The sequence below is a fragment of the Eublepharis macularius genome, chromosome 13 (assembly GCF_028583425.1).
Source record: "Eublepharis macularius isolate TG4126 chromosome 13, MPM_Emac_v1.0, whole genome shotgun sequence".
Classification (NCBI taxonomy): Eukaryota; Metazoa; Chordata; class Lepidosauria; order Squamata; family Eublepharidae; genus Eublepharis; species Eublepharis macularius.
Genome location: NC_072802.1, coordinates 63,776,659 through 63,788,996, shown reverse-complemented (window position 1 = coordinate 63,788,996; position 12,338 = coordinate 63,776,659). Strand labels below are relative to the sequence as shown.

Here is a 12,338-nt window from a genome sequence, read left to right as displayed (position 1 = left end):
GGTTAGTGGAGGGCCGCACCTTTTAAAATGATTGCAATCATTAGTTAACTTTGCATTTCAGAAAAGGTATAAATTGTATCATGAAAATCAATAAATATAAATTAAATAAAATAGCGGTAGTTTTATTCAATTTATTTATTGTGCTAATTTCTTATCATCTATAGCTGCAAGCACATTTAATTTTAGAATCAGTTTAATCTCGGTTCAAGGCAGATTTTTCTGACTGTCTTGGTGGGCCACAAAAAAAACTGTAGCGGGCCGCATGTGGCCCGCGGGCCGCAATTTGCCCACCCCTGCCCTATGCCATTTTGGTATGTTTGGCAGCTATTAGAACATAAGAGGTGCCTTGATGGAGCAGAACAATGTCCAGCATCCTGTTTCACACAGTGGCCCACCAGACAGCCAGTTTGGTGTAGCTGTTAAGAGCGGCAGGACTCTAATCTGGAGAGCCAGGTTTGATCCCCCACTCCTCCTCTTGAAGCCATCTGGGTGACCTTGGGTCAGTCACAGCTTCTCAGAGCTCACCTCACAGGGTGATTGTTGTGGGAATAATAATAGCATACTTTGTAAACCGCTCTGAGTGGGCGTTAAGTTGTCCTGAAGGGCGGTATATAAATAGAATGTTGTTGTTGTTATTAACCAGGTGCCGCGGAGGGTCAACAAACAAGGTACAGAGTCCGCGGCCTTCCCCACTGTGTTACCTCTTAATACTGGGTTTCAAAGATTGATTGCCTCTGAATATGGAAGTTCCCTTTAGAGACCGTGGCAAGTTGAATTTTATATCTCCCATACAGGGCCGTCTAGTAGCCTTGAAGTCATCTGTCTATCTCTTCTCCTCTATAACAGTTTACTAACATTTTAACATTATAGGTTCAGATTGGAGAGTCACGCAGCTGGGCCTTACAGACGGTGCATAATTATGATTTCATTAGCCGTGCTCAGTGGATTTGTTGCCTGTCTTTACATTTTACAGCCCTGCAGAGACTAATGGCTGCAATAAATACAGCCACCTCCTGTCTTCGTGGCACTTCATTATCCTCTCTAGGAAACGGTGCTGTTGAAATGAAAGAGGAGGTCTTATTGGCCTCTCCCCTATGCAAAGACATAAAGAGAAGAGTGAAAGTTAGAGCTGCATTCAGACGTCACTTGTAAGTGTGATGTGCACAGAGCTGGCTCACTGGCAAGTGTGTGAGTAGAAAGTGAGATACTTGTGAACTCACCATTGAGTCCAACCCCTGGGCTACACTTGCATTTGTACACGATGGGTAACTAGAGACAGTTTCTAGCTGGGATTCTCTGTGGAAGAAGGAAGGAGGGAAGGAGGAATGAGTAAGACTGTGCGATGGGCTATGGCTTGGTGATACATCATCTGCTTGGCATGCCAAAGGTCACTGGTTCAATCCCTGGCTCATCCAGTTGAAAAGGCCAGATGCATGGTGAAGCAAAGAACCTTGTTCTGAGAGCTAAGCTACAAGACGAGGAGGAGCATGTGAAGGGAGTCGCACTCGCAATGTTAGCTGGGGAGCTGAGTTTTAAAAGAGATCGGAAGGCTTTGTCAATTTCCCCTCTCTACAGATCCCAGGAGATGGTTGCTCAGAGGGTTTATTTCCTCTTTGCCTCTTAGAAGGGGAGGTGAAACTGACAGAGCCTTGGGAGGCAAAGAGGAAATCAACAAAGCCGATCTCTTTTAAAACTCAGCTTCCCAGCTAACATTGCGACTCCCTTCACGTGCTCCTCCTCGTGTAATTCGTCTCTTGTAATTTGGCTCTGAGACTCCGAAGAGCCAGTCTGAGTAGACAATACTGACCTTGATAGGCCAAAGGTCTGATTCAGTATAAGCTGGCTTCATATGTTCAAGGTGCCCATAGGAGCCAGGTGGTTGTTTAATTAACTACTGGCTTTTTCTATTCAAGAAAGGGAGGGTGTCATTTTTTTCTCCTCCTTCCCAGAAGCCTTTAAAGCCACCTGAATATCATTTTCATACTCAGCACCCTCTAAGCCCATCAAATTTGCAGCCCGTCCCATATTTCTGCAGGGTGCATTGCAGACTAGGGGCATTTCCACCATGCTCTGAACCCTCTTTTGTACTGAACTTCCACCCCAAGGAAGGACTCAAAAGGTTTGCTCATTACTTCTGATCGTTTGACGGGTCCTAAGGAAAAAAAAAATGTCATGACTTCCCTCTTCAGAATTCTGTGGATCAACAAGCCTGCCCTATCATCTTTGACTACATGGTCAGCTTTCCCGCCGTAAGCCGCCCGAGGAAGCAGCTGCCGCGCCTCGCTCCGCCATGCCTCCCGAGGACGACAAGAAGAAGAAGGACACGGGCAAGTTGACCAAGAAGGACAAGGACCCTGTCAACAAGTCCGGCAGCAAAGCCAAGAAGAAGAAGTGTTCAAAGGGGAAGGTGAGGGACACACTCAACAACCTCGTGCTCTTCAACAAAGCCACGTACGACAAGCTGTGCAAGGAGGTGCCCAACTACAAGCTCATCATGCTGGCCGTTGTCTCCGAGAGGCTCAAGATCCACAGCTCCCTGGCCCGAGCGGCGCTCCAAGAGCTGCTCAGCAAAGGTCTAATCAAGCTGGTGTCCAGGCACAGAGCCCAGGTGATCTATACCTGCAACACCAAGGGAGAGGATGCACCAGTTGCTGGGGAGGATGTATGAAAAGGGTCACAAGTGCTGCTGAAACCCTGTATGTTCATTAATAAAAATAAGAAAATTGAATTGACTACACGGTCAGTCTTGCCATCTTTGACCACTATTAGGTCACTGCGGCTTCAGTTCAGAAAGTTCCTGATTTGAGTTGCTCGGGATGGGTTCACTGCCTAAGCAATGCAAGCAGTAGAATGGGGTGGACCAATCAGGAGGTGCCAAATGGGCTTGATTTTATCTAAGGCAGAATCTGTTCTTATTCTGAAGTTTTCATCTTGTCCAGACTTGAGTGTGTTGCTAAATTTGGTTCTGCCAGTCTTCTTCTTTTCTGGCCGAGCTGAAAGCACACAGCTGCGTATGGGGAGGGGCTGGGACTCTGCGGTAGAAGAACAGAAGGTCTTGAGTTCAGTCCCACTCGTCTCCAGTGAAAGGGCACCAGCTAGCCAGATCCTGAAGAGCCATGGCAATGCTGATAGGAGCAGACAAGTCCGAGCCAGATAAGGTCAATGGTTTGACTAGGAATGGCAGCTTCATGCATTTATATAGGGAAGAGATCAATAGCGGAAGACTTGGTTTGCGTGCGGAAGGTCCCAGGTTCAATTGTTAGCATCTCCAGTTAAAGGATTTCGGGTAGTTTGGGGAAGGATAATCTCTTCCATCCTGACTCTGAGCCCTGGGAGAGCTGCTGCTGTCAAAGTAGACAATACTAGGTCAGTCATTTATCTGACCTAGTAAAAGACAGTGAATGGAAGTACACAGGGGTTATCTCGTAGAAAAAGAGCTGGAGGAACTCATTAGCATAACCCATTAGCATAACTCATCATCATACGGCACATCCCTTGACATCACCGGAAGTGTGTCATTAGCATAACTGATTTGCACGTGCCACGCCCCCTGACATCACCTATCCTGGCTGTTTTGGACCCAATCCTGGCCATTCAGGGCTGGAATTGGGCCCAAAATGGTCAGGATTGGGCTGCTGAGTGGAAGACTGATCCACCACCTGTCAGAGGCCCGATCCAGGCCGTTTTGGCGCCAATCCAGGCTATAATGGGCCCAAAATGGCTGAGTCAGGTGGGCGGGGCCACCTGTCATATGACCTCTTTGGGAAACTGTTGGAACTGCAGTATGAGCGAGTGTATGGGAAGTTGGAGCAGGAACACTTGAAATGAGGTTCACTTGAGCATCTCTAGGTAATTAGAGCCAAGCTACAAGTGATACCTGACACCGATTGGACACTTGTCAGCTTCCCTCAAGTTTTGATGGAAAATGTAGGTGTCCTGGTCTTGCAGCTTGGCTCTCCATTTAATTGAAGTTTACAGAGTGGCAATCTATGGGAGGGAGAACATGCGGTTGGGAGGGGAGTGCAGGCATCGGGCTCTCGCTGGGCGCCCCCCTTCCCCTCCACTGGGTGTGTGTGGGGGGGCTTCTGTAAACTTCAATTAAATGGAGAGCCAAGCTGTAAGACCAGGATGCCTAAATTTCCCATCAAAACTTGAGGGAAGCTGACAAGAGTCCAACCTGTGTCAGGCGTCACTTGTAGCTTGGCTCTTAGTAACATGTATTTCCACCAAGTGTCACGCTCTAGAAGAAGGGACTCTGACTCGGCGGACGAGCACATGACTTGTCCGTGGAAGATCACAGTTTCAATCTTTGGCATCTCCAATTAATAGAATCTAAGGCAGTACAAACCTTTATATTTTTAATTCTTTAATATTATTCTTTAATTATTTAATACTATTCTTTATAATTTTAATTGTACTGTTTTTAATTTTACTATTGTAAACACCACGTAATAAATATTTTGAATATATTTTATCTGCTGTAGCTTGACCCTTGTAGCATCTTCTTTATTAAAACTATGCAACAGGTCCTGTCACACACATCCAAATGTACGCCCATAGGGCTCTTTCCATGTGACTCTCTGCAGAACAAGTGCCTGAAAATAGCTTCACCTTCCAATCTTAGTGATAAGAAATCCAGGGAAAGAGTTACCTATGACTAGACAAAAAGAGAAGGGAAACCAGGGTTATACCTAAGCCGTGAAGAAAGATAGTGGCTAATGCATCCATACATTGGGAAATGCTCTGATTTACACGAGGCTCTTGGCTGACCTTGTCAAATGTCTCAGGATAAAATCCAAATTGGGAAAAATTTTGGTTAGTCTCGCCGAGGCTTCAATACTCACTGAGTTCATTTTCATGCAAATTATTCATGCAAATTATTCATACTCTTCCTATGCATGCCCGAGGCTCCCATTATAAATACATATATAATTTTAGAAGAAATGATCCATCATTTTTTTTTAAATCTGAGGCAAAACAAGGGTTGCCAACTCCAAGCTGGGAAATTCCTGGAGATTTGGGAGTGGATCCTGGGGAGGGCGGAGTTTGGGAAGGGGAGGGGCCTCAGTGGGGTAAAATGCCATAGAATTCTCCCTACAAAGCAACCATTTTCTCCAGGGGAACTGATATTTGTAGTCTGGAAATCGATTGTAATTCCAGATCTCCAGCCTCCACCAGGGTGTAGGGAATCCTAGGCAAAGCACATGGTTTACATGCAGGGATTGGTCCCTGGCAGCTCCAGTTAAAGAATAATGGGATGAAGGTGATCGGTGAGGCCATTTCTGCTTGAGAATCCTACTGTCCATCAGAGTAGACAACAAGGAACAATATAGACAAATGCTTGGGCTTAGTACGACAACTTCGTACATCCAACTATTTTGAAAAAACAGTTTCAGAGCCAGAGGAGTTAGCTGTGTTAGTCTGTAGTTGCAAATCAGTAAAGAGCCCAGTAGCACCTTTAAGACTAACCAACTTTATCGTAACATAAGCTTTCGAGAACCACAGCTCTCTTCATCAGTTTTAAAGCAACGTCTTCGTATGCAGAAGATCCTTAGTTGGTTTCTTCAATTAAAGGCTCTCAGCAAGGGGTTTTTTTTCTGGGAAAAGAGGTGGAGGAACTCTCAAGGGGGAAATTTGGAAGAAGTACCCAGGATTCTTTGAAATAATATTATTGTCACGCACTACTGCCGAGTATTTCCAAGAGGTGTCGGAACTCTGTTCCACCGCATTTCCGCTGAAAAAAAGCCCTGGCTCTCAGATTGCAGGGGTTGGGGAATACCTTTCTCCACCTGAGATCCAAGAGAACATCTGCCAGTTAGGACAAGCAACACTGAGCTAGACAGACCAACAGTCTGACTTTGGTTCGGCAGCTTCAGATCTTGAGGGGCTCCTACATGTGTTTTGATGCTGCTGCTTCTTTGGGTGCTTATTGAAATCCCCTCGAGGTTTCTTAAGCTGATTCAACGAGAGAATCGGGAGGGGGAGGGGGTCCTTCACTCCAGTCAAACCTCTTGCACCGTATTTTGCAAATCCAATGATTTTTTTTTTCATTTTAGTCAAATCTAAGCCCCTTGGCTGAACCCAAAGCTATGTGTTGTTGTTGCTTTAAAGTCTTTGCTTGTGAATAAGATTCATCCTTGGTCAACATAAATTACATTTACAAGACATCTGACTCAAATCAGGACTTTCTACCAAGCCCTGCGTTTGCATATTAATGCTGCAATCAGCGCTCTGCACATTAATCTCCCCAGGATATGGATCATTCATATATAATTGCCTAATGTATCTAGTTTCAGGGCAAGCTAGATTTTTTTTAAAAAGGAAAGCAATGCTTAAGTAGCGTAATTGCCCTGTGATGGTTGTACAGTGTTATCACATGCAAACCAGGTCAAAGTGTCTACATTAATATCAAGATGAATGCCACTGTCTCACTATTTGACCTTGAGCCACCTCCTGAAGGACAGTAGCAAGGTTAATATGTCTCATGAGCAGGGCTTTTTTTCAGCTGGAATGCAGTGGAATGGAGTTCTGGCACCTCTTGAAAATGATCACATGGCTGGAGGCCCCGCCCTCTGATCTCCCAACAGAGGGGAGTTTAGATTGCCCTCCATGCTCGCTGGCGCAGAGGGCGATCTAAACTCCCCTCTGTCTGGAGATCAGGGGGCAGGGCCACAGGCCATGTGACCATTTTCTCCGAGGTCAACCCACTGAGTTCCACCACCTCTTTTCCCAGAAAAAAAGCTCTGCTCATGAGTATCAGTTCCCTGTGGACCAATCAGACATGGTTGTTTGCTAGACTTGTCTGCTCTCTTTTCTTTCCCCATAAGTTGTCTAGCTTCTTTCCCTCTTCTTCTCCTGTCCATCAAAGTCTGTTTATACTTCCTCTTCTGGCATTACAATTTTAACTTTTTTCTGGATTCACGTTCTCCCCTTCCCCTCTCCAGCAAATTCTTTCATCTTAATGGCAGGAACCAGAGAGAAGCAGTCTTCCCAGGGAATGTTGGAACATACACAATAAAAGAAAACACAATAAAAAAGCCCATGAGGATCTAAATGCCATATTTCATCCACATTTTTAGAAAAACAACATGTTGAAAAGCATTTATACAAACAGCCTTCCATGTGAAAATAATGAGCGGATGCACATTTGTGTGTTTGTGTGTTTGTTTGTTTGTTAGATTTCTGTGCTATCTCTCCAGAATAGCTGCTTGAGGTGTCTTGCAAGATAAAACATAAAACAGCAGAAAAGCTGTTAACAATTAATATGCTATTAAAATCCCAGCCAGAGGATAAAGTCAGCATAAAACACTGAGGGGCGTAAAATGAATCTCAGGGAACAGTTCTCAGACTAGAAGCAGAGTAGCAGACTATAAGAAATCATGTGAAAAGATCAACCCTTTAATTAAAAACCTGAATAAAAATAAATGTTTTAGTTCAGTGTCTGAAAGAATAGGATCCAAGTGGGCCTTAGGCCTGCTAGGTTGCCTGTTTATGGTGGACATCCTCCAGCCCTCAACCTGGGATTCCATCTGCTCCTTGCTGGAGTAGCTGGAGCAAAGAATGGGGAACAACTAGCATCAGGTGATGCTCTAGGAATTTCCTGAACCTCAATGGTAAATTTCTATAGAGATTTGGGGAATTCCTAGAGTGTTGCCCAATGCCATGACATAATTTCTATGAAACAGGAAGTGAGATCATGGCATCGTCAACACCACTTTCCGCAATCCCCATTTCCCAATAGTCTTGGGGGCAACCAGACAAGGGATGGCACCCTAGAAGGAACTTTGGCTGAGTGCCAGCGGGTGTCCCCCTTCTTCCATCTAAGACCACCACTTTTTCTGGGGCTGCCCTCGGCCATCTACTATGCCCATATACGGACTCCCAAATATTTATTTAAATAGCCTGTGCCTGGACTATTTTAATGACTTTTTAAAGATTATTATTGATTTTATGATTTTGTGATTAATTCACTGTGTTTTATGAACGTTATTAGCCGCCCTGAGCCCATTTGTGGGGAGGGCGGGATATAAATAAAATAAAATAAATATATCAATAATCCTACAGGTCTGGTGCCACTATCAAAAAAGCTGCCTCTAGATGCTTACCACATAAGCCTTATCTTGGGTTGTCAAAACTGGGTTGGGAAATTCCTGGAGATGTAGGGGAATGGTGCCTGGAGAGGGCAGGGTTTGGGGAGTGGAAGAGCCTCAATGAGGTTTAATGCCATAGCATTCACTCTCCAAAGCAGCCATTTTCTCCAGGAGATCTGGAGATCAGTTGCAATTCCAGGAGATCACCAGCCACCACCTGGAGGTTGGAAATGTACTTCTAAAGGGCTCATGTGGAAGATCTAAGCTAACCATCTGTACGCTATGAGAGAAGATTAGTTTGAACTAGAGATGGCCACGAACAGCAACACGAACCAAAAAAAAGCCACCAACAGCCCAATCTGCTGTTCGAGAACAAGCTGTTCGTGAGGCCCCATTCTAAACGAACAGGTGGTCGTTGCAAGCCTCCTTCACTGCTGTTTGTCAAGCCAGACAGTCTGGCACTTGCAATCAATTCCCTTGGCAACTGAGGCAGGGATTGTCTGAACTCTTTCTGAACTCATGCTGTTGCCCTGGAAACCCCAATCTAAGCCCAATTTAGCTTGATAGGCAGGTCTTCCTTCCAAGTGTGGAGCTCCAAATTTGTTACAAGAGAGCAAAGACCATAGGGGAGGGGGGGTGCTCCCCGCTCTGGCTAGTCTTTGCAGATAGTGGAGAGGGAGAGAGACAGCTGCTGTTGGCATTTTGATAGAGAGACAGGGAGAGTGCATTGGAGCTTGAATTTTCTTTGTGTGTGTGGTGGGATAGGGATCTACCCCATAACATTCCAGGGCTGCTGCCAGGCTCCGGGGCCAAGCTATTATTTACTATTGGTACCTTTCCTGCTGCCTGCTCAAGTACGGTTTCTGGGAGTGGTGCAGTAGGAATCTACCCCTTCACATTCCAGGGCTGCTGTCAGGCTCTGGGCCAAGCTGTTATTTATTATTAGTACCTTTTCTGGTGCCTGCTCAGGTCAGGTTTCTGGGAGTGGTGCAGTAGGGATCTTGACCAAACTTGGATGATGGCTGGAGGAGAGCCTGCTGGTCCCTACAAACAGACAACCATGAACATGTTCGTGAACAGGGTCATGTTCGTGGTTGTTCATGGATGGCAACGAACAACGGACATCATGTTCATTTCCCCCCCTGTTCGTGCCCATCTCTAGTTTTAACGTGTAAAATTACTTTCAATCAGACCTTCTTCTCAAGGCCAGCCTAGCCTGATACCTTCTTCCTGAGTGCCATTTTGAACTTTGAGCTCCTTTGGAATTCTGGCCAGTCCAAGGCCAGGCACAAACGGCCATGTCTCCTTCTCCTATAGAGGAGGCCTCAGTTCTGACAGTCCTTCCTCATGTCACATTGAATAGTCCTCTGTTCGCCCAGCTACCTCCTCGAAAATGTTTCTGCGCTCTTGTTAGCCTCATTCTGTCAGCGTTCAATCTAAGCCCCACGAGACTGATCCTGAGAATTGCTCATTTGATTTGCATGAGGAGGCCTCATTGGCTAGCAACCATTTTAAATCCAATTACTTTAGTTTAACTCCGTTGTGGATTAGGCTGCCCATATAGTATGGATTTTTCATTTTATCAAATTTGTGAGGTACTTTTTGTGTGTGTGGTGGTATGCAAGTAAACACAGCCTGAAGTAATTTATTTCCTGAAATAAAAAGGCCCCCCTAGAGAGATTTGTCTACCCTGGAGCAACCATGGCTGAATTATTATGGTAGCATAGTTTAACTTAAAGTTAGGCCTATTTTGCATCATGTCACACAAGTGTGGAATTTGGCATCGGGTACGAAATTCTGTCAAGCAGAATTTTTCACGGGTTAAACACAGTGCTTACATACTCACGACAAAAGGTGCCAGCACCTAAGAATTACTTTGTCCAAAGTTTACCTAGTTTTGCATTGCATTTCCTAGAGGAGAGGCCAACATCCAGTCTAGCTGTGTTAGTTTGTTGGAGCAAATATACAACAAGCCCCCAACTTACTTAATGGCATCAAAGCCCTAAAGTTCTCAGAGTGGCAGAAAACTAAAATGCAATCAGGCCCAATTCTTTCACCAAACCATCCAGACCATTGTTTGTAGTGGCACGGGGGCGGGGGTGGGGAGGGAATGCCAATACAGGAATGTGACTTGGCTTGTTCTCAGTCATTGGTGGTGTGGCAGGAAGTGGGTGTGTCCCCCTGAATAGAGTTGCCAGCGCTGCCTCAGCAGATTTGGGGGAGGGGGGTTGAAAGTACTGTCTGGAGATGGTGGAGTTTGGGGGAAGATGCAACGTCACTTCCAGGTGACACTCTAGGAATGTCCCCATATCTTTATGGTAAAGAACACAGCTCTTGTGGCCCCTTCTTACATGGCCAGGGAAATGCTGATCACCACTTTAGGGTCAGGAAGCAATTTTCCCCAGGCCAGTTTGGCTAGGGATCCTGACGGTGTTTTGCCATCTTCTGGGCATGGAGCAGGGGTCACTGGGGGTCTGGGAGGGAGGTAGTTGTGAATATCCTACATTGCGCAGGGGGTTGGACTAAAAGACCCCAGAGGTCCCTTCCAACCCTATGATTATTTGATTCTATTATAGAGACCTGCCCTGACCTGGATAACCTAGATGAGCCTGATCTCATCAGATCTTGGAAGCTAAGCAGTCGTGCACAATCACGGGAGTATAATTATGTCATTCTGTCAATGTGGTGGTCTGGGATTCAACCAAACTCTTCTGCATGAATTCTAGAGCGTCGCCCTGACACCAGGGTTTTTTTTAGCAGGAACGCGGTGGAACGGCGTTCCGGAACCTCTTGAAAATGGTCACATGGCTGCTGGCCCCACCCCCTGATCTCCAGACAGAGGGGAGTTTAGATTGCCCCTCTGTCTCAAGATCAGGGGGCGGAGCCCGCAGCCATGTGACCATTTTCTCCGAGGGCAACCCACTGAGTTCCACTACCTCTTTTCCCTGAAAAAACCCCTGCCTGACACAATGACGTCATTTCCATTTTTGCAGCAGAAGTGACATCGCACGTAGTTGTGATGAGGAAAAGATTGTCCCCATCCCACCAAATTGTCCCATTAGGTTGCCAGTTATGGCTGGCAACCCTCTTGGGGAAAAAAGCAGGAAGAAAAAAAGTTTAGCCAACCCTATAAAAGTTTATTTTTTTTTAGTTCCCTCCCACCACTTACTTACTTACTAACTTACTTACACTGCATTAACCCTGGCTTTGATAGCCCAGGTGAGCCAGATCTCGTCAGATTTCAGAAGCTAAGCAGGGTCAGGGGACTTGGTTTGTAATTGGATGGGAGACCTCCAATGAAGACCGAGGTTGCAGAGGCAAACCACATTTGCTAGTCTCTTGCCATGAAAACCCCACCAGGGGTCACCATAAGTTAGCTATGACTTGAGGGCATTCTCCATCACCACCACTTGACAGAGACATAGTGAAATTCCTTGAATGTTATTATGGAGGCTATTTCCTGGGCATTTTTCATCCTGCTCCTCCGTTTCTCATTGGTGTTGGAATTGCAGCTGAGGGTGGGAGCTTAACCACCATGGATGAGCAAATGGCAAGCCTGCCCCTGAATGTAGACCATCATTGACTGACTGGTTAAAGTTGAGTCTCTACAGTGGCACTCAGAATGGACCCATCTCATGGTGGATCAGGGGGAAGCAATGGGTGTACCTTGTTTGGACTGACGAAACACCTTGAACTGGTCCTCCTGGTAATAAAAACAGTCTGCAATAGTAATAAAATACAATATTTTATTACAATAGCAATAAAAACAGACTTTAAAAAAGACTATAAAGGCTGCACTTAATTAATTCAAAACAGACCAACGGAGCAGCCAGTGGCGTAGCGTGGGGTGTGTGTGTGTGCAGGAGCCCCAGGCGCATTATTTTTAGGGGGCGCTGTGCCAAGGAGAGCCTGTGCGGCACCCGGGGGAGGGTGCCCATGGCCCCCTGGCCACCTCCTGCACTGATGGGATGGCCGGCTCACTGGGCGCTGAGCTGGCTGGCCGTCCTGCAGCTGAGAAGCGCCCTGAGCTGGCAGTGGCGGTGCAGGTGGCTGCCGCGGAGGGCTGCCTGGTAAGGGGTGGAGAGGCGAGCAGCCCGAATCGCGGGAGTACTCCCAGGGGGAGGGCCGTGCCCTGCGCAATGAAGTGACGGCATTGCACAGTCTCAGGAGCACGTGCGCAGGGCAACTCCTGCCAGGAGTTGCCCAGGCGCTGCCAACCCACGCTACACCACTGGGAACAGCAAGCCC

General features: G+C 46.4%; 1 protein-coding gene and 1 pseudogene across 1 annotated transcript; both read left to right on the top strand.

Moving 5' to 3' along the window:
* Positions 1-2,290: 2,290 nt before the first annotated feature.
* On the top strand, positions 2,291-2,715 carry LOC129341710 (40S ribosomal protein S25-like). The gene has a single exon (XM_054997042.1). The coding sequence runs from the start codon at positions 2,291-2,293 to the stop codon at positions 2,666-2,668; it is 378 nt and encodes a 125-aa protein (XP_054853017.1). The 3' UTR covers positions 2,669-2,715.
* A 9,343-nt stretch (positions 2,716-12,058) lies between these two features.
* The window catches only part of LOC129341004 (cyclin-dependent kinase 1-like), a 34,833-nt pseudogene continuing 34,553 nt past the window's right edge, over positions 12,059-12,338 (top strand).

Coding starts and splice junctions, on each gene's coding strand:
- LOC129341710 (XM_054997042.1), top strand. CDS start 2,291: ATGCCTCCCGAGGACGACAAGAAGAAGAAGGACACGGGCAAGTTGACC.